This window comes from Catharus ustulatus, chromosome 5 (genome assembly GCF_009819885.2).
Source record: "Catharus ustulatus isolate bCatUst1 chromosome 5, bCatUst1.pri.v2, whole genome shotgun sequence".
NCBI classification, from domain to species: Eukaryota; Metazoa; Chordata; class Aves; order Passeriformes; family Turdidae; genus Catharus; species Catharus ustulatus.
Genome location: NC_046225.1, coordinates 76,082,229 through 76,106,593, shown reverse-complemented (window position 1 = coordinate 76,106,593; position 24,365 = coordinate 76,082,229). Strand labels below are relative to the sequence as shown.

At 50.2% G+C, this 24,365-nt stretch overlaps 1 protein-coding gene across 2 annotated transcripts in view; it reads left to right on the top strand.

Annotated features, from left to right (window-relative positions):
* Positions 1 to 24,365, top strand: part of SFXN5 (sideroflexin 5) — a 113,504-nt gene that overhangs the window by 36,341 nt on the left and 52,798 nt on the right. For both annotated transcript variants that reach the window (XM_033060816.2, XM_033060818.2), the window contains exons 4-9: positions 5,147 to 5,173; positions 7,862 to 7,916; positions 8,808 to 8,833; positions 16,627 to 16,680; positions 18,025 to 18,081; positions 19,265 to 19,330. In XM_033060816.2, the coding sequence (XP_032916707.1) occupies positions 5,147 to 5,173; positions 7,862 to 7,916; positions 8,808 to 8,833; positions 16,627 to 16,680; positions 18,025 to 18,081; positions 19,265 to 19,330 (285 nt within the window). The remainder of the gene's footprint in view (positions 1 to 5,146; positions 5,174 to 7,861; positions 7,917 to 8,807; positions 8,834 to 16,626; positions 16,681 to 18,024; positions 18,082 to 19,264; positions 19,331 to 24,365) is intronic.

Genomic DNA, 24,365 nt, shown 5'->3' with positions numbered 1-24,365 from the left:
TCCCCCTTATTTCAGCCATTTGCACAGCTGGGATTTCCGGGAAAGCACATCTGGGCTGGAGCTGTCCCTTCCCTCCCGAGGGCAGGGAGGGAGCTGGGTGTGCTCCAGGAGGATGCTGTGCTGCCTGCCCCGTGCTCCACCACCCAATATTTGGGATTCAGCGTGGGCTGGCTGATGGGAGCTGTGCTTTAATAAAACCTCCCAGCCCCAGAGTGTGAAACCACTGGCAGCTCCTGACGGGGTGCAAACTCCAGGCTGTTACCTCGTTAAAATCTGCATTTCCTGGGTGAGAACATCCCTGGTGGAGCAGGAAGGGAACAGCTTTTGGGATGGAGCTGGACAGATCAAACAGATTCACTGAAATCATTCATTTTTCCATTATTTCCTCTTCAGCCTGGTCCTCACAAAGGTTTTGTTGTGTCCAAGTCTAACCCAGGCAGACTCTCTGCAGGATTTAAACCTCGGGGTTTTCCTTTTCAGCTGTTTGGTTCTTTGTCTATAATTGTGCCTCGTCATGATGAGTGATTAATGAGTGATTAATTTCTCCCCAGGGAGTTATTCCTGGCGTGGCACAGGCAGAGCAGGCACCCAGGGATTTGGGATCAGCTCCTCCAGGTGCTTTTCAGCTGAAGGAGGGTTGGTTTGGGTTAGAAAAAGCAGAGATTTCTGTGATAGGGGTGACAGATGAATTCCCTGAGCCTGTGAGTGAAATGTTCCTGTTTAATGGCAGGCTGATCCATTAGGGAGAACTGGAACCCTCCGTGCTGCTTTTATGGTGACAGGTGTTGGTGAAGGGATGGGGCTGGATGGATTCTTTAAATAAATTCTTTTTTTTTTTTTTTAAACTATCTCCAAGCTACAATTCTGCTGCTAAATAAGGATTGCTAATGAATGTCCTGACAAGCAAAGATCAGATCTATTCCTGAGATTTATTCCAGTCTCTGTCTGCTCACCACAGCTTTGGTTCTCTTCAGATTCTGGAGGTCTTTGAGACCTTGAACAGCACCATGATATTTAATGTGGTGTTTCTGATAACTGAATTCAGTTTCTGAGTTCATAGAATTCCAGAATTCTGGAATGGTTTGGGTGGGAAGGGACCTTAAATCCCATCCCATCCCATCCCATCCCATCCCATCCCATCCATGGCAGGGACACTCCCACTGTCCCCAGTGTCCAGCCTGGCCTTGGACACTCCAGGGATCCAGGGAATTCTCTGGGGATTCCAGCCCAGCCCCTCCCCACCCTCCCAGGCAGGAATTCCTTGCCCAGATCCCAGCCCAATCTCCCCTTTCCCAGTGAAGCCATTCCCTGTGTCCTGTCCCTCCAGCCCTTGTCCCCAGTCCCTCTCCAGCTCTCCTGGAGCCCCTGCAGGGACTCTGAGCATTCCCTGGCATTTTCCCTTCTCCAGGGGAACATTCCCAGCTCTCCCAGCCTGGCTCCATCCCCTGGGGCCCCTCTGGATCCCTCCAGCACCCCCGAGCTCAGGGCTGGAATTCTGCTGCAGGTGGGGACAGAAGTGGTGACTGTTCCTCGAAAAAAAGTGCAGGAAAATCAGAACTCTGGGAAGGAGGGTTGGAAATGTCCAAAGGTGGATCTGGGACCCCAGATCAGCCTGGAGCTGATTCCAGAGAACATCCCCAGTGGGGTGTGAGGAGCATCCCAGCATGGCCAGAACGAAATCCCAGCAAAGCCAGAGATTCCCAAGGGCTGGCAGCTCCCGGGGAGCTGGAGCTGCTGGAAAACGCTGCAGACAGAAGAGGAATTAGAGGAGAAAGGAGTGAAAATGAGCTGGCAGAACGCTGAGGTGACTCATCAGGTGCATCTTGTGAAGTCTCTTTCGGAGAAGTAATGAAACCGCGTGTTCTAACAATATTTGCACTGCAGCAGGGAAAGGCATAAATATTGGGATCAATTAATGAAATTAGAGAATTTGACCAAAAAAGCCCTCGTGCTGGCTCAGAAACCATCCCTCTTCCTTTTTGCTGGTGTCAGTGCCTGCAGTTGGAGAGGAAAATCCTGCAGTTCTGTTTCCCAGCATGGGGAAAGGGGATCAGGGATGCTCTGGGGTCACTGGGATGTGCTGGGAGGGCTCCTGGGAATTCCAATTTCACCCCAAGGAATTCCAATTTCACCCCAAGGAATTCCAATTTCACCCAGGGAATTCAAATTCCCCAGGGAATTCCAATTTCACCCCAAGGAATTCCAATTTCACCCCAGGGAATTCCAATTTCACCCCAAGGAATTCCAATTTCACCCCAGGGAATTCCAATTTCACCCCAGGGAATTCCAATTTCACCCCAAGGAATTCCAATTTCACCCCAGGGAATTCCAGTTTCACCCCAAGGAATTCCAATTTCACCCCAAAGAATTCCAATTTCACCCCAGGGAATTCCAATTTCACCCCAGGGAATTCCAATTTCACCCCAGGGAATTCCAATTTCACCCCAAGGAATTCCAGTTTCACCCCAAGGAATTCCAGTTTCACCCCAGGGAATTCCAATTTCACCCCAAGGAATTCCAACTTCACCCTATAGAAGTTCTGTGCTGGGCAGGCAGAGACTGGGCACTGTGTGGAGCCTCCTTCCCTTTGGGATTTGGGATTTGGGATTTGGACCCACCTGGTTTTACCACCCTCAAGGTTTGTCCTTTGTGTCCCCCAGCCTCTGATTTCCACCTGGAAAAGGGGGAATGGTGATTTTCTTCAGGAAGGGAATTTTTCCTGTGTGTCTGTGACATTTAGATGCCAAATTCCTCGTCACAGGCAGTGGAGTTCACCACAGAGCTTCATTCTGGAATGTGGGATGAACTGGGAGTGAAATTTGGGATTGTTGGTATCAGTGGGTCAATTAATTCAATTTACAGCAGATTAATTACCTCATTCCAACCGTATTTTAATGGATTTCTATTTGGGAATGGCAATAAACCTGATGCTTAATTAACAGCCTGGCACTGACGAGCTCAGCAGCGTCAACCCCTGATTTCCAGGACCAGCCCCAAAATTTTGGGATGGGTTTGGGAGGGCAAATGTGAGCCCAAAAGAGCCATCAGCAGGCTGGCACCCAGCAGCAGGAGCAGAACTCCCCAGGTTCCCCTGGGCTGGCTCTGGCACAGCTCTCCTTGGAATAATTCCCCTGGGATGGTGACAAATTGGAGAGGAGCGAAGAGCCACGAGCTGGGGAGGGATTGGCACAGCAGCCCTACCAGGCTCCTGGCTCACAGAAAATCTGGGGTTTTTCAGTCTAAATGGGGGTTCAGGGCTGGAATTGCTGCTCCAAGAACCTGGGGAAGAACAAAGCCCAGGCAGAGGTGCTGGGGCTGAAATGAGATTGAAACAGCAAACCCAGAATGTGCTGGGGCAGGGCAGAGTCCTGGCTTGGGGCATCCCTGGGGTGAGAGACAACAGCACTGTGGGGTTTGGGGATTGAAATTTGGGTTTGGGGGCTTGGTATCCTTCTCTGGGGTGAGGGACATCAGCACCTGCTGGGTTTGGAGAGTGAAATTTGGGTTTGGAGACTGAAATTTGGGTTTGGGGGCTTTGCATCCATCTCTGGGGTGATGTTGATCAGCTCCTGTGGGGTTTGGAAACTGAAATTTGGGTTTGGGGACTTAGCATCCATCCCTGGGTGATGCACATCAGCTCCTGCTGGGTTTGGAGACTGAAATTTGGGTTTGGAGGTTGAAATTTGGGTTTGGGGGCTTGGCACATGTCTGGGGTGATGTTCATCAGCTCCTGTCATGTTTGGAGATCAGAATTCAGGTTTAGGGGCTTTTCATCCATCTCTGGGGTGAGGTACATCAGCACCTGTGGCGTTTGGAGACTGAAATTTGGGTTTGGGGGCTTGGCACCATCTCTGGAGTGATGTTCCTCAGCTCCTGTGGGGTTTGGAGGGTAGAATTTGGGTTTAGGGGTTTGGCACCATCCCTGGGGTGAGGGACATCAGCACTGTGGGGTTTGGGGATTGAAATTTGGGGTTGGGGGCTTGGTATCCTTCTCTGGGGTGAGGTACATCAGGTCCTGTGGGGTTTGGAGACTGAAATTTGGGGTTGGGGGCTTTGCATCCTTCTCTGGGGTGAGGCACAACAGCTCCTGTGGGGTTTGGGGATTGAAATTTGGGTTTGGAGATTGAAATTTGGGTTTGGGGGCTTTTCATCCTTCTTTGGGGTGATGTTCATCAGCACCTGTGGGGTTTGGAAATCAGAATTCAGGTTTAGGGGCTTTGCACATCTCTGGGGTGATGCACAACAGCTCCTGCTGGGTTTGGAGGGTAAAATTTGGGTTTGAGGGCTTGGTATCCTTCTCTGGGGTGAGGTACATGAGCACCTGTGGGGTTTGGAGATTGAAATTTGGGTTTAGGGATTTAGCATCCATCTCTAGAGTGATGTTCATCAGCACTGTGGGGTTTGGAGATTGAAATTTGGGTTTGGGGCTTTGCATCCATCTCTGGGGTGAGGCACATCAGCTCCTGCGGGGTTTTGCAGGGCAGAATTTGGGTTCAGGTGGAGCAAACCCCTCTGCCTTGGGAAGGAGGGCAGCTCTGGGGCTGGGGCTGTGCCAGGACATCCCTGGGGCTGCTGTCCCCTCCTTGTCTCTCTCCCAGAGGATTTTTCCTCCTCACTGCTCCCACCCCCACCCTCTGAGCCAGGATTGGGGATTTTTGAGGGGTCAGGAGAGATTTAAATGAGATTTTTCCTCTCTGTGAGCATTTCTTGGTGTGTTTAAAAATGAAAACTGGTGGCTGTTTGTTAAAAATGAAAACTGGTGGCTGTTTGTTAAAAATGAAAACTGGTTTATCCCATTCCTGGGGAGCCCAGGGTTTGTTTGAAGAGCTCCTGTGTTCCCTGCCCCACCTTTGTTCCTGCAAGGCTGTGCTGAATTTACCTTGAGTGCAGCAGAGAATTTGGGATTTGCAGAGCTCTGAAGCTGTTCCTGTTCTTCCATTTAATACAAATTTAATATTGGCTCTGGCTGCCCACACAGGTGTGCAAAGGATCTCTAAACCCATCCTGGTGGGCTGCAGAAAATGAGGTTTTTGTCCCAATCCCTTGTGTTTGTTTATAACAGCAGCTAAAAGATGAATATTCGGGATAAAACTACACTGTTTTATTTTTTTTTTTTACATTTCATGTTCTCTTTTTGTTTTTCCAGCTGTGGGGAGCTCAAAAAATCAAACAGGTAATGCACTTTAAAAATGTTTTCAATTTTCCTTACTATTTTGCAGTATTGCTGCTTTTCCCTGTCCTCCCCCATTCCCTTTGCCAGTTGCTGTTTTGCCTTCCCATGGAAATGTAAATGCAGAGAACACTCTGCCATCAAAGAGCCTGATTTTCCTTTTTTTATATATATTTATATATTTTGATGTCTTCATTTTCTCCTTCCTGTCTAGTCAAGAGCTTTCTTGTCTCCAGTTTTTTGCAAATAGTTTGACAGTTCCTTGGGAAGGTTTGTGCCTGTGCTGTACCTTCCTCCCTGCAGCCCCAGATCCCTTGGGAATTGATTTTTATTTCCCTTTTCATTCCAGTGCAGCCTGCTGGGCTTGTCAGAAAATCTGGGGGAGGGGAAATGTGGGTAAAAATGGGCCAAAAATGGGCAAAAAATGGGCCAAAAATGAGCTGTTCATCTGAATGCAGGTCTGTGGATCTCAGACACTCCTGGAATGGGGAGGAATTGTGGGATGGGATCCTGGATCTGAATCCACTCCTGTGGATCTGAATCCACACCTGGAATGGGGAGGAATTCTGGGATGGGATCCTGGGGAGGAATTGTGTGATGGGATCCTGGATCTGAATCCACATCTCTGGATCTGAATCCACACCTGGAATGAGGAGTTCTGGGATGAGATCCTGGATCTGAATCCACATCTCTGGATCTGAATCCACTCCTGGAATGGGGAGGAATTGTGGGATGGGATCCTGGATCTGAATCCACATCTCTGGATCTGAATCCACTCCTGGAATGGGAAGAATTCTGGGATGGGATCCTGGATCTGAATCCACATCTTTGGTTCTGAATTCACTCCTGGAGTGGGGAGAAATTCTGGGGTGGGATCCTGGATCAGAATCCACTCCTGTGGATCTGAATCCACACCTGGAATGGGGAGGAGTTCTGGGATGGGATCCTGGAGAGGAATTGTGTGATGGGATCCTGGATCTGAATCCAGGTCTGTGGATCTGAATCCACTCCTGGAGTGGGGAGAAATTCTGGGATGGGATCCTGGGGAGGAATTCTGGGGTGGGATCCTGGAGAGGAATTCTGGGGTGGGATCCTGGAGAGGAATCCAGGTCTCTGGATCTGAATCCACTCCTGGAATGGGGAGAAATTCTGGGATGGGATCCTGGGGGGAACTGTGTGATGGGATCCTGGATCTGATTCCACTCCTGCAGTGGGGAGGAATTCTGGGATGGGATTCACACCTGGAATGAGGAGTTCTGGGATGAGATCCTGGATCTGAATCTGGGTCTGTGGATCTGAATCCACACCTGGAATGGGCAGAAATTCTGGAATGAGATCCTGGAGAGGAATTGTGTGATGGGATCCTGGATCTGAATCCAGGTCTGTGGATCTGAATCCACTCCTGGAGTGGGGAGAAGTTCTGGGATCGGATCCACGCCTGCACTGGGAAGAATTCTGGGATAGGATCCACAGCTGGAATGGGGAGAATGTCCTGGGGTGGGATCCACACCTGTAATGGGATTCACAGCTGCAGTGAGAATTTCTGGGAGAAATCCACACCTACACTGGGGAGAATTTCTGGGATAGAATCCACACCTGCATTGAGGGGAATTTCTGGGATCTGAATCCACTCCTGCATTGAGGGGAATTTCTGGGATCTGAATCCACTCCTGCATTGAGGAGAATTTCTGGAACAGAATCCACACCTGCATTGAGGAGAATTTCTGGGATCTGAATCCACACCTGCATTGAGGAGAATTTCTGGATCTGAATCCACTCCTGCATTGAGGAGAATTTCTGGGATGGGATCCACACCTGCATTGAGGAGAATTCTGGGATCTGAATCCACACCTGCATTGAGGGGAATTTCTGGGATAGAATCCACTCCTGCACTGACCCCAGTCCCCCCCCCTGTGTTTTGTTTGCCTTTGGGGTTTCCCCTGTGACCCCTTTATTTCCCCAGCAGCACAAAGGGATTTTTCTCCTCACCCCCCACTCCACAGCCTTGCCCTCCCATCCCATCCAGGGCTTTCCCAACTTCCCTTCCAGGACCTTCCAGCCTCAATGGAGCTGCTGCAAACAGGCAGGGACAGAAAACGAATTTCCTTTCCCCTCCTAAAGCTGCCTGTGCTGGGGTTTGGGTACAGCTGGGTGGCTTTGGGGACACAGAGCTGGGACAGAGCCACTGTGTGTGTGTGAGGGTCAGTGATCTCCTCCCGAATCATTAATTAATGTTAAATTGGGCTGGGGCTGTGTGAGGCTCAGTGATCTCCTCCTGAATCATTAATTAATGTAAAATTGGGCTGGGGCTGTGTGAGGCTCAGTGATCTCCTCCCGAATCATTAATTAATGTAAAATTGGGGTGGGGCTGTGTGAGGCTCAGTGATCTCCTCCCGAATCATTAATTAATGTTAAATTGGGGTGGGGCTGTGTGAGGCTCAGTGATCTCCTCCCGAATCATTAATTAATGTTAGATTGGGCTGGGGCTGTGTGAGGCTCAGTGATCTCCTCCCGAATCATTAATTAATGTAAAATTGGGGTGGGGCTGGGTGGGGCTGCTGAGCCCAAACCTTTGGTGGGGGGTCCCAGGTGGGACAATCCCAGGAATTCAGTGCTCTGGGAGCTGTTTGGAGCTGAGGGGTGGCCTGGCTGTCCCTGTCCCTCACTGGGTGTGTTTGTGACGTTTTCCAGGCCATCATCCACCCCGACACCAACGAGACCATCTTCATGCCTTTCCGAATGTCAGGTACGCTGGGTCCCTCCCTGGGGTTTGTGCCGAGTGCTGGGGTTCTGTTTTATTTAACTGAACTTTTGTCAGTGTTCAGAGGGTTCTGTTTTATTTAACTGAACCTTTGTCGGTGTTCAGAGCAGGATCAGGGAGGGATCCCAGCACCAAACCCCTCTGCAGGCAAGGAAAATGATCCTAAATCCTGGTGTGAAATTTAGTGCTTCATGTTTTCCTTTTTCCTTCTCCTTTTTCCCCTTCCTCCTTTTTCCCCTTCCTCCCTTTTTCCCCTTCCTCCCTTTTTCCCCTTCCTCCCTTTTTCCCCTTCCTCCCTTTTTCCCCTTCCTCCCTTTTTCCCCTTCCTCCCTTTTTCCCCTTCCTCCCTTTTTCCCCTTCCTCCCTTTTTCCCCTTCCTCCCTTTTTCCCCTTCCTCCCTTTTTCCCTTCCTCCCTTTTTTTCCTTTTCCCCCCTTTTCCTCCTTCTCTTCTGTTTGGGCTCTGTTTGAGCTCAGTTTTTTGGGATGATGCTGGGGGTGATGCAGGCCCCTCTGCCCTGTGTTTCTCTCCCAGATTTTCCTCCCTCTCAGCCCTTTGCCCTCTCTGGCTGTAGGAAATGAACTCAGCACCCTTGGGAGGATGCTCTGAGCCCTTCCAGGGGAAGTCAGAGATGAATTATAATCAGCACAGGAGCTGGCAGGTGCAGCAGGGCGAGGATGTGAAGAGTTGCATTTCTGTGGGGATCAATGAAATCCCAGGGGAAGAATTTGGGGAGCTCTAAAATCCCCCAGAGGGTGGGGAGGGCAGGAGGAGCTGCAGGGGTTGGTTGGGGCAGCTCCCCTGAACTGGGACATTTAAATTAAAACCCATTAATTTCTGTGTTTTGTTTTGTTTTGTTTTGTTTTTTTCCCCACAGGTTACATTCCCTTTGGAACCCCCATTGTAAGTATTTGGTTGTGGGCAGCCAGGAATGAAATTCTGAGCAGGATTCTGCACATGGCACCTCAGGGCTGGGACATTCCCATAGGGCTGGGACATTCCCATGGGGCTGGGACATTCATGTCCCCAGCACTGCCACCTCCCCAGCTCCTGTTTGCATCCTGGGGCATCCAACCCCTTATTGGGGGGTTATTTATTCATAGACTGAGGTTATTTATTTTTTATAGAGGTTATTTATCTATTATTGAGGTTATTTATCTGTTAATAGATTATTTATCTGTTATTGAGGTTATTTCTCTATCTATATACTGAGGTTATTTATGAATTACCACAGCCTCTGAGGTTATTTATTTGTCTGTTATTGAGGTTATTTCTCTATCAATATATTGAGGTTATTTCTCTATCAGTATATTGAGGTTATATCTCTATCGATTTTTGAGGTTATTTCTCCATCAATATATTCAAGTTATTTATTTGTTACATTTTGGGTTATTGATGAATTAAACCAGCTCCTATTTGAGGGTATTTATCTCCTATTTATGAGATTATTTATGAATTAACACAATCTCTGAGGATATTTATTTATCTATTATTGAGGTTATTTCTCTATCAATATATTGAGGTTATTTATTTCTATCAGGTTATTGATTAATTAAACCCACCCCTATTGAAGGTTATTTACCAACTATTGGGATTATTCATTTATTATTATATTGGTGTTATTTATCTATTCTATATCAGAATATTGATGAATTAATCCAACCTCTGGATTTTATTGAGATTATTTATTTATTCATATAGAAAAGTTATTTTTCATTATCTATCAGGTTATTGATGAATTAACCCAACCCCTATTCAAGGTTAATTATCTCCTATTGAGATTATTTATTTATTTATTCATATAGAGAGGATATTTTTCATTATCGATCAGGTTATTGATGAATTAACCTATTTGATGTTATTTATCTCCTATTGAAGTTATTTATTTATTCATAGAGATATTTTTTAATTAAATACCAGGTTATTATGGATGAACCCAACCCCTGTTTGAGGTTCTTTATCCATTTAACAACGTTCCCACAAACTCCTTCAGCATCTTCCCCTTTCCCTCTGCAAAGCTGAGCTCGCTGCCAGCACAATGTGGCTCTGGCCACTCTCAGATTTCATTTCTGGGCACTTTTATTTTGCATTTCCATGGTTTAAGGGTCTCCTCCAAGGTGAGGAGCTGCAGCCCAGGCTGCTGCTGTGAGCTCTGGTTTGGGTTCCTTGGGGCAGAGTTGGGTTCCTTGGAGCAGAGTTGGGTTCGTTGGGGCAGAGTCGGGTTCGTTGGGGCAGAGTCGGGTTCCTTGGGGCAGAGTCGGGTTCGTTGGGGCAGAGTCGGGTTCGTTGGGGCAGAGTCGGTTCGTTGGGGCAGAGTCGGGTTCGTTGGGGCAGAGTCGGGTTCGTTGGGGCAGAGTCGGGTTCGTTGGGGCAGAGTCGGGTTCCTTGGGGCAGAGTCGGGTCCGTTGGGGCAGAGTCGGGTCCGTTGGGGCAGAGTCGGGTCCGTTGGGGCAGAGTCGGGTTCCATGGGAGCAGAGTCGGGTTCATGGGAGCAGAGTCGGGGTTCGTTGGGGCAGAGTCGGGGTTCGTTGGGGCAGAGTCGGGGTTCGTTGGGGCAGAGTCGGGTTCCTTGGGGCAGAGTCGGGTTCACTGGGGCAGAGTCGGGTTCGTGGGAGCGGAGTCGGGTTCGTGGGAGCGGAGTCGGGTTCGTTGGGGCGGAGTCGGGTTCGTTGGGGCGGAGTCGGGGTTCGTTGGGGCAGAGTCGGGTTCCTTGGGGCAGAGTCGGGGTTCCTTGGGGCAGAGTCGGGGTTCCTGGGAGCAGAGTCGGGTTCCTGGGAGCAGAGTCGGGTTCGTTGGGGCGGAGTCGGGTTCGTTGGGGCGGAGTCGGGTTCGTTGGGGCGGAGTCGGGTTCGTTGGGGCAGAGTCGGGTTCGTGGGAGCAGAGTCGGGTTCGTGGGAGCAGAGTTGGGTTCCTTGGGGCAGGGTTGGGTTCCTTGGGGCAGGGTTGGGTTCCTGGGAGCGGAGTTGGGTTCCTTGGGGCAGGGTTGGGTTCCATGGGAGCAGAGTCGGGTTCCATGGGAGCAGAGTCGGGGTTCGTTGGGGCAGAGTCGGGGTTCGTTGGGGCAGAGTCGGGGTTCGTTGGGGCAGAGTCGGGGTTCGTTGGAGCAGAGTTGGGTTCCTGGGAGCAGAGTCGGGTTCCTTGGGGCAGGGTTGGGTTCACGAGAGCAGAGTTGGGTTCGTTGGGGCAGAGTTGGGTTCGTTGGGCAGAGTTGGGTTCGTTGGGGCAGAGTTGGGTTCGTCGGGGCAGAGTTGGGTTCGTCGGGCAGGGTCGGGTTTGTCGGGGCAGGGTCAGGTTCCTGGGAGCAGAGTTGGGTTCGTTGAGGCAGGGTTGGGTTCGTTGAGGCAGGGTTGGGTTCCTTGGGGCAGAGTTGGGTTCCATGGGAGCAGAGTTGGGTTCCTGGGAGCAGAGTTGGGTTCCTGGGAGCAGAGTTGGGTTCCTGGGAGCAGAGTTGGGTTCGTTGGGCAGAGTTGGGTTCCTGAGAGCAGAGTTGGGTTCCTGAGAGCAGAGTGTTCTGCTGAGTTTGTGGCTGGGACTGATTTCTCCTTGGTTTTGGGAATTTTGGGAGTGTCTGGGTGCTCTCCATGGCCAAAGGCAGCAGGGAGGGAATTCTGTCTGCTCTGCTCCTGATTGAACATCAACAGGAATGGATCACTTAACCCAGTGTGGTGGGAAACACAAAAAATTGGGAAGTTTGCCCCCAAAATTGCTGTCACTTTATCCTCAGAGCCCCCAGCTCTTGGTTCAGTTTATCACATCCTCTAAAAAAAAAAAAAAAAAAAAAAAAAAAAAAAAAAAAAAAAAAAAAAAAAAAAAAAAGCAGAATACCCTGAATTTAATCTCCATTTAATCTGGACCCCAGTGGTGCTCCAGGCTTGGCTCCAGGCTGAGCCTTGCCTGCAGTGCCCAAAAGGAGCGTGGTGACCCCAAATGCAGGGATGTGGGGGCTGCTGCTGTTTGTTGTGGTGGGTGAAGCTGTGCTGGGAACTTTGTGTGGGGCATTTTGCGAGAAAAGGTTAAACAAAAACGAGTTAACGAGCACATTGACAATGAAATCGGCCCCAATCCAGAGCTGTCAGAGCAGCCGAGAGCTGTCAGATGAGCCCAATTTCAGGAGCTGTAAAGGATAAACTGGAACCTCTTGTCATTTAGGAAGAAAAAAAAAAAAGAAAAAAAAAAACCCAAACGTTTCAAATGTTAAAATTAAAATGTAACATTTATGCCAATCGATCTGTGAAATTTAGTGACAAAATTGGCAGCCTGCTCCAGCATAAAAACAGTTTGAGTCTTGTGTTCCACAAAGGGGGATGGGATTTCCTGAAGAGAGGCTGTGCTGGGCTGGGGCTGGGCTGTCCTTGTCCCTAGGGGGATTTGGGATTTGTCCTTGTCCCCAAGGGAGATTTGGGATTTGTTCTTGTCCCCAAGGGGGAATTTATCCTTGTCCCCAAAAGGGGATTTGGGATTTGTCCTTGTTCCCAAGGGGGATTTGTATTTGTCCCTAAGATTTGTCCTTGTCCCCAAGGGGGAATTTGTCCTTGTCCCCAGGTGGGATTTGGGATTTGTTCTTGTCCCCAAGGGGCTTTGGGATTTGTTCTTGCCCCCAAGGGGGATTTCTCCTTGTCCCCAGATGAGATTTGTCCTTATCCCCACAGGGGAATTTGGGACTTGTCCTTGTCCCCAGGTGGGATTTGTATTTGTCCCCAAGGGGTTTGGGATTTGTCCTTGTCCCCAAGTGGGATTTGTCCTTGTTCCCAACATGGGATTTGTATTTGTCCTCAAGTGGGATTTGGGATTTGTCCTTGTCCCCGAGGGAATTTGGGATTTGTCCTTGTCCCCAAAAGGGGATTTGGGATTTGGAGCTGTGAGTGGGGTTGGGATCAGCAGTTCAGGGCTGTCCTGGAATACCCCAGGGGCATTTCCCCTGCTCAGTAATCCAGTCTGGGGCAGCTCATTGTGCAGGGTTTGAGGATTTGGGGCACTAATGGGATCTTGGCTCCCCTGACACCTCCAAATCCCAGGAATGTTTGTTTTTCCCTGTCACTGCCCTGGGCTTTGCCTCCCATCCTCTCCGTGCTGGGTTTGGGGCTGAGCTCAGAGCAGGGATGGGATGGGAATGGGAATGGGATGTGTGTGAGTGTGCAGAGTTTGGCTTTGCCTTTTTCCATATCCAGCCCAGCAGGGAGAGGTTCCAGCCCCTGGAATTGTGTCCCTGCAGGGCTGGGGTTCCAGCCCTGGAATTGTGTCCCTGCAGGGCTGGGGGTTCCAGCTCTGGAATTGTGTCCCTGCAGGGCTGGGGGTTCCAATCTCTGGAATTCTGTCCCTGCAGGGCTGGGGGTTCCAGCCTCTGGAATTCTGTCCCTGCTGGGCTGGGGGTTCCAGCCCTGGAATTCTGTCCCTGCAGGGCTGGGGGTTCCAGCTCTGGAATTCTGTCCCTGCAGGGCTGGGGGTTCCACTCTGGAATTGTGTCCCTGCAGGGCTGGGGGTTCCAGCCCCTGGAATTCTGTCCCTGCTGGGCTGGGGGTTCCAGCCCCTGGAATTCTGTCCCTGCAGGGCTGGGGTTCCAATCTGGAATTCTCTCCCTGCTGGGCTGGGGGTTCCAGCCCCTGGAATTGTGTCCCTGCAGAGTGGGGTTCCAGCCCCTGGAATTGTGTCCCTGCAGGGCTGGGGGTTCCAATCTCTGGAATTGTGTCCCTGCAGGGCTGGGGGTTCCAATCTCTGGAATTCTGTCCCTGCAGGGCTGGGATGTGCAAGCAGCTGCTGGGCTGGAGCCTCCTCCCTGGGCTGCTGTTTCCTCCTCTGGGGGAGGATTTATCCAGATTTAGGAAATTCAGTTTAAACCTCGGCCTTGAGGACAGAGTCCTGCTGCCCCCACAGCTTTTAGCACCAGATTTCCCCCAAATCAGGATGGGTGAGGTTTTAAAGAACCTCTCAAGAGCCAGGTGGGAATCTGGGGCTGTCCCAGCTCAGGCAGGGTTTGGGTTTGAGCTGGGGCTGCTCAGAGCTCCCTGATGTCCAGGGGTGGCTTTGGGTGCCCTTCACACCTGGTCACCAATTCACTTCAGCCACGGACACTTCACCAGTGTTCAGGAGCTCTTTTTTCCTTTTCCTTTTTTTTTTTCCCATTTTTTTTAATATATTTTGTTTTCCCTTCTTAGTTATTTTTTCCCCTGCCAGTAATTAAAAGTGAAATTGTACATTTCTTGACAGACTCTCGCACATATGGAGAGTTTGCATTTAAACGTGCCTCTTTCAGTCATGCACATTTTGGGTGCTCTTTTTTTTTCCCTTCTTCATCCCTTCCCTTTCCCGCCGGGACCTTCCCCCGGCGCTCAGCCCCAGCCTCTGCCTGGCCCTGGCTTTTTTCCTGAGCCTTCATCACCATCCTGCTGCCTGAAGGGCCACGAGGTGGCCGAGGGCCAGCGAGGTCCCGGCCCCGCGCCTTCGTTTGGGGCCGCGCTAATTAACGCCGGGCTCCGCGTGGGGGGACGCAGCCGCAAATTAGTGGGAGCTGGAGCTGGGCCAGGGAACAAAGTCACTGCAACTCCACCAGAGTGGGAGGAAAAGCTGCAGGAGGAGGAGGAGGGAGAGAGATGGGAAGGCAACGAGCAGCGCCAACCCCACTTTGGTGCTGCTTCTCCGCGCCCTTCCAGATGTTTCCTCCTCTCCAGATGTGCAGGGGTGGCTCCAGCTCGTCCCTGACCCAAGGGGAGCCTCTCCCTGCCCAAATTCCCTCTCCCTGCCCTAATTCCTGGGGAGAAACAAAGAGGAAAAGCGTTGGGGGAAGAGCTGAGGGTGGGGATGAACTCGCGGCTTTCCCGAGCGGGCTGGAAATGAAATATTCGATATAAATTAAATGTTAAATGTAATTAAAGGGAATGTTTTAATAAGGAGTCTGGGTGGGTGTTCAGGGCTCAGGGAGTGATGGCAGGGATGCTCTTGTCTGGCTGAGGGTTCATGGTTGGGATTTCCTTCCTGCATCCCTTTCTTCTCCTTCAGCTTCTAATGCTCTGCAAGGAAAAATGGCACTAAACCAGGAAAAAACGGCCTTAAACCTGGAAAAAATAGCACTAAACCAAGAAAAATGGCCCTAAAGCAGGAAAAATGGCCTTAAAACAAGAAAAAAAATGCATTAAACCTGGAAAAACTGCCTTAAACAAGGAAAAAATAGCCTTAAACCAGGAAAAAATGGCCCTAAAGCAGGAACAATAACCCTAAACCAGAAAAGCTGCCTTAAATCCGGAAAAATGTTCCTAAACCAGGAAAAAACTGCCTTAAATCTGGAAAAACTGCCTTAAACCAGGAAAAAATGGCCCTAAACCAAGAAAAAACTGATTTAAACCAGAAAAAAACTGATTTAAACCAGGAAAAAAGGGCCCTAAAGCAGGAAAAATGTCCCTAAATCAAGAAAGATGGCCATACAGCAGGAAATCTGGCCCTAAACCAGGAAAAAGTGGTCTAAAAAAAAGAAAACTGACCCTAAAACAAGAAAAACTGCCTTAGACCAGATCAAATGGGTACCTGAGCCAGGTGCTCAGTGTGTCAGGGATGGGGTTTGCAGAGCTCTGACCCCTTGCTATCCGGTTCCCCAGCAGGGAACATCTGGCCAGATGTGCTGGGGATGAGCCTGGGGGTGAGACACACCAAAATTAATTAATTCCAATTAATGCCAGGCTCCCAGGGGGCTCTGCTGTCCTCAGGTGTCCCAGGGGGAATTTTTCTGCTGCCCCAAACAGGGAATGTTCCAAAGGAAAATGAGAATTTTTGAACTCTTGGCTCTGTTCAGTGTTTGTGTTTCCCTCCAGAAATGCCTAGGTTAGGAAATTGCTGGGATTTTTAATGCTGGGATTTTTAATGTTGGGATTTTTAATGGTTGAGATTTTAATGTTGGGATTTTTAATGTTGGGATTTATAATGTTGGGATTTTTAATTGTTGAGATTTTAATAGTTGGGATTTTTAATGTTGGGATTTTTAATGTTGGGATTTTTAATGGTTGGGATTTTTAATGGTTGGGATTTTAATTGTGGGATTTATAATGTTGGGATTTTTATGTTGAGATTTTAATTGTTAGATTTTTATGGTTGGATTTTTAATGTTGGGATTTTTAATGTGGGATTTTATTGTTGGATTTTAATGGTTATTTTAATGTTGGGATTTATAATGTTGGGATTTTAATTGTTGGGATTTTAATTGTTGGGATTTTAATGTTGGGATTTTAATTGTTGGGATTTAATTGTTGGGATTTTTAATGTTGGATTTTTAATTGTTGGGATTTTAGTGTTGGGATTTATAATGTTGGGATTTTAATGTTGGATTTTAATTGTTGGATTTATAATGTTGGGATTTATAATGTTGGGATTTTAATTGTTGGGATTTTTAATTTTGGGATTTCAATGGGATCTTGGGGCAGTGTCAGCTGCCAGGGGATTTTCAGGGCGTATCACAAGCAGATAAAATTGTATAATAATTCTAATATTAATGAATAAGATCATTAATTTAATTTAATTAGATCATTAAAGGTGCAGAGCTTTCAGGGGCAGTGACATCAACCCTGGAAAACTGAGGACAGGAGGCTGGTGATGGAAAAAAAATACCGGGGATGAAATAAAGCCAGAAATGAGGATAATTGATTGCAGTGCCTGGGAAGCAGCTTGGCTGTTTGGGGGATGCCTCAGTCACCAGGGAATCTCTTCCCCTGCAGGTTGTTGGTCTGCTCCTGCCCAACCAGACCCTGGCCTCCACGGTGTTCTGGCAGGTAACTCGGGCAGGGGGGGGATGTGGGCAGGGGAGGGCTGAGCTCTGCTCTGCAGGGACAGGATGTGTCTGCATGCAGCCAGGGAAGGAGCTGGGAACAAATCCTGGCTCCCCTTCCCATCCCACACCTTCCTGGGCTGTGGTGGGGAAGGGGAAGGACAGGGCAGCACCAAAAAATCTGCTTTTTGGAGCTGTTTTATCCAGGTGTAAATGCTCCTCCCATGGCCCTGGGGGGACCAGGAGCTGGGATTTCCCTGCTGGAAGGACAGCACCAGTGCAGGGCTGGGGATTCCTGGGAATCTGTTCCAGCAGCTTTGGGAAGAGCTGAGCATGGCAAAGCCCAGGGGGGAAAATGATCTGTGTGCAGGGAGCTGCTGCTGTGATCTCCCAGGAAAATTGTGGGAATTAAAGAGGAAGGGGAAGGAGAGATCCATGGTAAACACACCAGGAGAGTGATTCCATCAGCAAGGAAATGAAGGAACGAGTTCTTTTCAGCTCCTTTCCAGTGGCAAATGCCTTTTTATATTGCATTAAATGGCTTTTTTGTTGTGAGTGGGGATGGAGCTGTGCAGCCAGGGAGGCTCTGGGACCTGCCTGGAGCACAGCAGGACAGTGTGCCAGGAATTTGGGATTTGAGGAGGGGCTGGGCACCTCCTGAGCCACTCAGGGGTTTGAGGGGCACTCCCTGCCCTGGTTGGGGGCATCTGGGATGGAATCCCAGCCTGGCTTGGGTGGGAAGGGAGCTGAAATCCCAGCCCAGGTGGGCAGGGACAATTCCCACCATCCCAGGCTGCTCCAAGCCCTGTCCAGCCTGGCCCTGGGCATTCCCAGGGATCCAGGGGCAGCCCCAGCTGCTCTGTTCCTGTGCCAGCTCAATGTGTGTCCATGAGCTGGGACCTCTGCTCATCTCCTGGGAGCCTCTGGAGCTCAGCAAGTCCCTGCTGGAATTGCAGCTGGGTTTGGCTGCACTCCAGGAGGGATTTCTGCACATGGAGGGGTGGCTGGGTACTGGCAGTGCCATCTCTGGAGGTGGCACTCAGTGCTCTGGGATGGGCACAGCTGGACTCAGTGACCTTGGAGGGGATTTTCCAGCCTCAGATCCTGGGGTTCTGTGAGATTTAAACCCCAGAGCCCTGAGGGAGATGGGGCAGGAGAGGAGCAGAGCTGCCCTTGCCCACCCTGGGATTTCCATCCCTGCATCTGGAGGGCACCAAGCCAGACCCAGCCCCTGCCCCAGCGAGGTGCTGAGCTGGGAGCAGCCCCAGGGCTGCTGAGCTGTCCCTCAGAGCTGCCAGCACCCAGGATTTGGTGGCTGTGTGCTGATGCTGTCCCCTCTGTCCCGCAGTGGTTGAACCAGAGCCACAACGCGTGTGTGAACTATGCAAACCGCAACGCGAGCAAGGTGAGCTGGAAACACCAACAGCACCAACAACAGCAACAACAGCAACAACAGCAACCCTGCCCTGGCCAGGAGCCTCCTCTGCAGGGCCCCTGAGCCTCTCCAGGGCCCCTGAGCCTCTGCAGGGCCACTGAACCTTCCCACACTGGCCATGGCCCCAGCTGGGGCTCAGTGTCCCCAGCACCAGGGGCTGGCAGTGACTCGAGCACAGAAATGAGGCTGGACCAGCCCAGGGTCCAAACTGGTGTGGAATGGTTGGACTGGGAGCTGCAGGAGCACGGGGCAGAGCAGGGCCTGGGAGGGGGGAGCAGGGGGAGCTCCATGATCCCAAATCCCAACTCCCAGATCCCAATGGTTTTGTTTGTGCTGGTGGCACTGGGGTGTGCTGGGAATGTCACTGGGCTGTGCTGGGGCAGTTCTGGGGCAGTTCTGGGGTTGCTGGGATGTGCTGGGGCAGTCCCTGGGATGTGCTGGGTCAGTTCTGGGATGTACTGGGGCAGTTCTGGGATGTGCTGGGGCAGCTCTGGCTGTGCTGGGAATGTTCTGGGATGTGCTGGGGCAGTTCTGGGCTATGCTGGGGGCAGTTCTGGGCTATGCTGGGGCAGTTCTGGGATGTGCTGGGGCAGTTCTGGGATGTGCTGGGCTGTGCTGGGGCAGTTCTGGGTGTGCTGGGATGTGCTGGGGCAGTCCCTGGGATGTGCTGGGGCAGTCCCTGGGCTGTGCTGGGGCAGTTCTGGGATGTTCTGGGTGTCCTGGGTCAGTCCCTGTCCCTTCCTGCCCCCCAGCCTCCCCTCACCCCGTGCTGTGTGTGGGAAGCTGGGCTGGAACCCCCAGCTCCCATTTCCCAGACAGAACATCGCTGTGGCGAGTTTGGGGCTCAGCACTGAGGGCAGCAATGCTGATTGGGAACCATTTGCTGCATTTCCCTCCTTTGAGCTGCTATTACTGCAATTTCCTGGTGCCAATTAATTCTCCCTTCCCCGTGCCCCTGCTCAGGAGATCACAATTCCCTCGCTCCTGCTCTCGGGATGACAGCCCATGTGGCACAGAACAATGTGACAAAACTAAACCTGTCTCTGCTTTGAAACAAACGCACCAAAACCAGCACAAACAAACAAAAAACGGGTTGAATGTTAATAACCAGAAGTTTGTTTATTGAAAATGTGTTTTGTTTTTCTTTCCAAAGCCTTCCCCGACGTCCAAGTTCATCCAGGGCTACTTGGGAGCTGTCATAAGTGCTGTCTCAATAGCAGTGGGTAACTCTTTAAAAAATCTCTGCATTCATCACTCAGGGGCTGCTGGAGATGTTGTTTGGATTGTTTTTATCTTTTTTAATTGTCTCAACTCTGTCCTGGTGCCAGCTGAGGTGTGGCTGTCCCAGCAGAACCAGAATCCTAGGGAGCACCTCGTGCTCTGGGAGCTCTGCATTAATTGGGGGGGATTAATTAACCAGGCACAGTCAGAGCCCTTGAGGCTGCAGGGGTAGGAGAGGACAGGAGAGTTCTGGAATGTTCTCCTGGGATGGAATTGCCTCTTCTCCTGGGGATGTTTCAGGCTGGAGGCTGCTGTTCAGGTCATGGAATCCTGGAATGGGTTGGGTGGGAAAAAGACCTTAAACCCCATTAAACCCCATTAAACCCCATTAAAACTCATCAAATCCCATTAAACCCCATCCAATCCCACCCATCCATGGCAGGGACACTCCCACTGTCCTTGGGCACTCCAGGGATCCAGGGGGCAGCCACACAAATCTGGGAATCCCATCTCTAATATCTCTATTTCTGTGATTATAATTTATTTTTATCCCTCTCTCCCCCCACCAGCCTCTTCCCTGCCTTTTCTTTGCTCCCTCATTTTGCTGCTGTTCTCTACAGTGATAATGTAATTTTTTTTCCCCACAATTGGGTGGATTCCTGGGATTAGGCTGCAGTTCCTGATATCTGGCTGCTGCTCATGCTGGTGGTGCATGGAGTGCAATTCACACCAGCTGGTTTTCCTAAACAAGGCAAACAAAGGCAGGGAGAAGTAAAAAAGGCTTGAGAAGGACCAAGTGTGTTTAAATGTTTGGAATTTTTTATTCCCCCGGTGTTGCAGTGCCAAGAGCTGCACAGATCAGGGGCTGTGATGAGACAGAAACTCTTTCCAGCTGACACCCTCACTCTTGCTCTGCTTTTTTTCACACTTTTAGAAGGTTAGAAAAGCTGCATGAAGCCGATTTGATGGGTAATAATTGCTTTTCAGATATTTTAATTTTATGTAGACGATAATTATTGATGACAATTTGATTATCTCTATGTGGATGAAGTTTTTTTGCCCAGGGAAATCGGGGCTGGCCCATCCCTGGCACTGCAAGGTGTCCCTTTTTTTTCCCCCTTTTTCCCCCTTTTTTTCCCCCCTTTTTTTCCCCCCCTTTTTTTTCCCCCCTTTTTTTTCCCCCTTTTTTTCCCCCCTTTTTTTCCCCCCTTTTTTTTCCCCCCCTTTTTTTTTCCCCCCTTTTTTTTCCCCCCCTTTTTTCCCCCCTTTTTTTTCCCCCCTTTTTTTTTCCCCCCTTTTTTTTCCCCCCTTTTTTTCCCCCCTTTTTTTTCCCCCCTTTTTTTTCCCCCCTTTTTTTTCCCCCCCTTTTTTTTCCCCCCTTTTTTTTCCCCCCTTTTTTTTTCCCCCCTTTTTTTTCCCCCCTTTTTTTCCCCCTCTTTTTTTCCCCCCTTTTTCCCCCCTTTTTTCCCCCCTTTTTTCCCCCCTTTTTCCCCCCTTTTTTCCCCCCTTTTTTCCCCTTTTTTCCCCCCTTTTTTCCCCCCTTTTTTTCCCCCTTTTTTTCCCCCTTTTTTTCCCCCTTTTTTTCCCCCTTTTTTTCCCCCCCTTTTTCCCCCTTTTTTTTCCCCCCCTTTTTCCCCCCTTTTTTCCCCCCTTTTTTCCCCCCTTTTTTCCCCCCTTTTTTCCCCCCTTTTTTCCCCCCCTTTTTTTCCCACCCCTTTTTTTCCCCCCCTTTTTTCCCCCCCTTTTTTCCCCCCTTTTTTTCCCCCTTTTTTTTTCCCCCCTTTTTTTTCCCCCCCTTTTTTTCCCCCTTTTTTTTCCCCCTTTTTTTTCCCCCCTTTTTTTCCCCCCCTTTTTTGCCCCCCCTTTTTTTCCCCCCTTTTTTTTCCCCCTTTTTTCCCCCCTTTTTTTTCCCCCTTTTTTTTTTTCCCCCTTTTTTTTTTCCCCCTTTTTTTTTCCCCCTTTTTTTTTCCCCCTTTTTTTTTTCCTCCTCCTTTTTTTTCCCCTTTTTTTTTTCCCCTTTTTTTTTTCCCCTTTTTTTTTTTTTTTTTTTCCCCTTTTTTTTTTCCCCCTTTTTTTCCTGGCAGCACAAACACAAAGATTTGGTTTTCCTGGCAGCACAGACACAAAGATTTGGTTTTCCTGGCAGCACAGACACAAAGATTTGGTTTTCCCTGGCAGCACAGACACAAAGATTTGGTTTTCCTGGCAGCACAGGCACAAAGATTTGGTTTTCCTGGCAGCACAGACACAAAGATTTGGTTTCCTGGCAGCACAAACAAAGATTTGGTTTTCCTGGCTGCACAAACCAAGATTTGGTTTTCCTTTTGACAGAAGCAGGTGCTGTGTCCTGTCCTGGTGAGGGGACAGGCAGTGACAGTGACAGTGACAGCTCAGGGCTGGGGGATGTCCCTGCCCTTCCAGCCCCAGGATGTTCCTTTTCCTGCACTGTGTTAAAGCCCAGGTGATTAATGCCATTAACTCCAGCTCTAATGAGCCAGCCTGGCTCGCTGCTGGCCCCAGGAGGGTGGTTAAAGCATGGGCACACCCAGAGCTCTTCATTCTGGGCTTTTCCTGCTGCCTGAGCCCCAATCCTGGCTCTGCAGGAGCCCGGGGGGATGGGAACAGCTGCCAGGGGGATTTGTGGTGCTCTGGGTTCTCTGGGACATCGGGTGTGCTTGGAACCAAACCAGGTGAGGGCTGGGGAGAGTTGGAGTGTGCTGGTCTGTCTGCTCCAGGTCTGCCTGGATCCTGGGGCTGCAGCAGCTGGGGGAGCTGGGGAGGGGGCTCAGCCAGCAGCCCCATCCCACAATCCCATTCCACAATCCCATTCCAGCAATCCCATTCCACAACCCCATTCCTTCCCTTTCCAGCAATCCCAATCTCTCCTTTTCCATCAATCCCATTCCTTGCCTTTCCAGCAATGCCATTCCTTCTCTTTCCATCATTCCCACACTTTTCCCTTTCCAGCAATCCATTCCATACAATTCCTTCCCTTTCCATCAGTCCCACTCTTTCCCTTTCCAGCAATCCCACTCTCTCATTTTCCATCAATCCCATTCCTTCCCTTTCCATGAATCCAAACCCATCTTTCATTTTCCAGCAATCCCACACCATCAATCCCAATCCTTCCCTTTCCATCAATCCCACTCTTTCCCTTTCCATCAATCCCAATCTTTCCCTTTCCATCAATCCCAATCTTTCCCTTTCCATCAATCCCAATCTTTCCCTTTCCATCAATCCCAGTCTTTCCCTTTCCATCAATCCCAATCTTTCCCTTTCCATCAATCCCAATCTTTCCCTTACTATCAATCCCACTCTTTCCCTTCCCAGCAATCCTATTCCTTCTCTTTCCATCATTCCCACACTTTTCCCTTTCCAGCAATCCCATTCCTTCCCTTACCATCAATCCCAATTTTCCCTTTCCAGCAATGCCATTCCAGAAATCCCATTCCTTCTCTTTCCGTCAATCCCTTTCCTGCAGTCCCATTCCTTCCCATTCCATCAATCCAATTCTTTCCCATTCCATCAATCCAATTCTTTCCCTTCCCATCAATCCCACTCTTTCCCCTCAATCCCACTCTTTCCCATTCCCTCAATCCCACTCTCTCCCATTCCCTCAATCCCACTCTTTCCCATCAATCCCACTCTTTCCCACCCCCTCAATCCCACTCTTTCCCACCCCCTCAATCCCACTCTTTCCCTCGCTCCCTCTTTCCCTCTCCCTGCGCTGTTCCTTCCCCGCACTCTGAGCTCTCCGTCTCCGTTTCTCGCTCCCCTCCCCAGGTGCGGGTGTCCCCGCGGGTGTTCCAATCCCATTCCCGATCCCGATAATTGTCTGCGAGGCCGCGCTGACAGCCTGTGAATGGGCTGTGATGTCCCTCGCAGCCTCCCCTGCCTGCTCTGCCCTGCTCCGAGGGGTGGGAGGGGTGGACACGGCTCCATGGAGCAGGAAAACCCCGGCGGATCCAGGAGCTGCTTGAAATGGAGTTTAGGTTTGAAATGGAGTTTAGGTTTGAAATGGAGTTTAGGTTTGAAATGCAGCGGTGCTCTGAGCTCTGCATCTCTCTGCTCCCAGGCTCCTGTCCCTGCCCATCCCTGTCCCTGCCCATCCCTGTCCCTGCCCGTGCTCAGATTCCAGCAGGGAGGGTTTGGGTGTCTCAGGCTGGACCCTCAGCCTGGCAGCTCCTCCAGGGAGCCCAGAAAGGGCTGGAGCTGGAGCAGCCATTCCCAAAGGCACAGCCTTGAGCTGGGCACTGGGAGACAAGGACCTGGAGTTCTCTGGGACTGTTCCCAGTGCCCATCATCATCGTCATCCTGTCCCTCTGGGAATGCTCCCGGTGCCCGTCATCATCATCATCATCATCGTCATCCTGTCCCTGATCCTAGTGCCCATCATCATTGTCATCATCATCATCATGATGCTTTCACTCTGGGAATGCTCCTAGTGTCCATCATCATCATCATCACCATCATCATCCTGTCCCTCTGGGATGATCCCAGTGCCCATCATCATCACATCATCATCATCATCATCATCATCCTGTCCCTGATCCCAGTGCCCATCATCATCATCATCATCCTATCCCTTTGGGACTGCTCCTGGTGTTCATCATCATCATCCTGTCCCTGCTCCCAGTGTTCATCATCATCATCAATCATCATCCTATCCCTGACCCTGATCCCAGTGCCCATCATCATCATCATCATCCTGTCCCTCTGGGAATGCTCCCAGTGCCCATCATCATCTTCATCATCATCATCCTTTCACTCTGGGAATGATTCCAGTGTCCATCATCATCATCATCATCCTGTCCCTGATCCCAGTGCCCATCATCACCATCACCCTGTCCCTCTGGGAATGCTCCCAGTGTCCATCATCTCATCATCATCACCATCACCATCATCATCCTGTCCATCTGGGAATGATCCCATTGTCCATCATCACCATCATTCTTTCACTCTGGGAATGATCCCAGTGTCCATCATCGTCACCCTGTCCCTCTGGAATGCTCTCAGTGTCCATCATCATCATC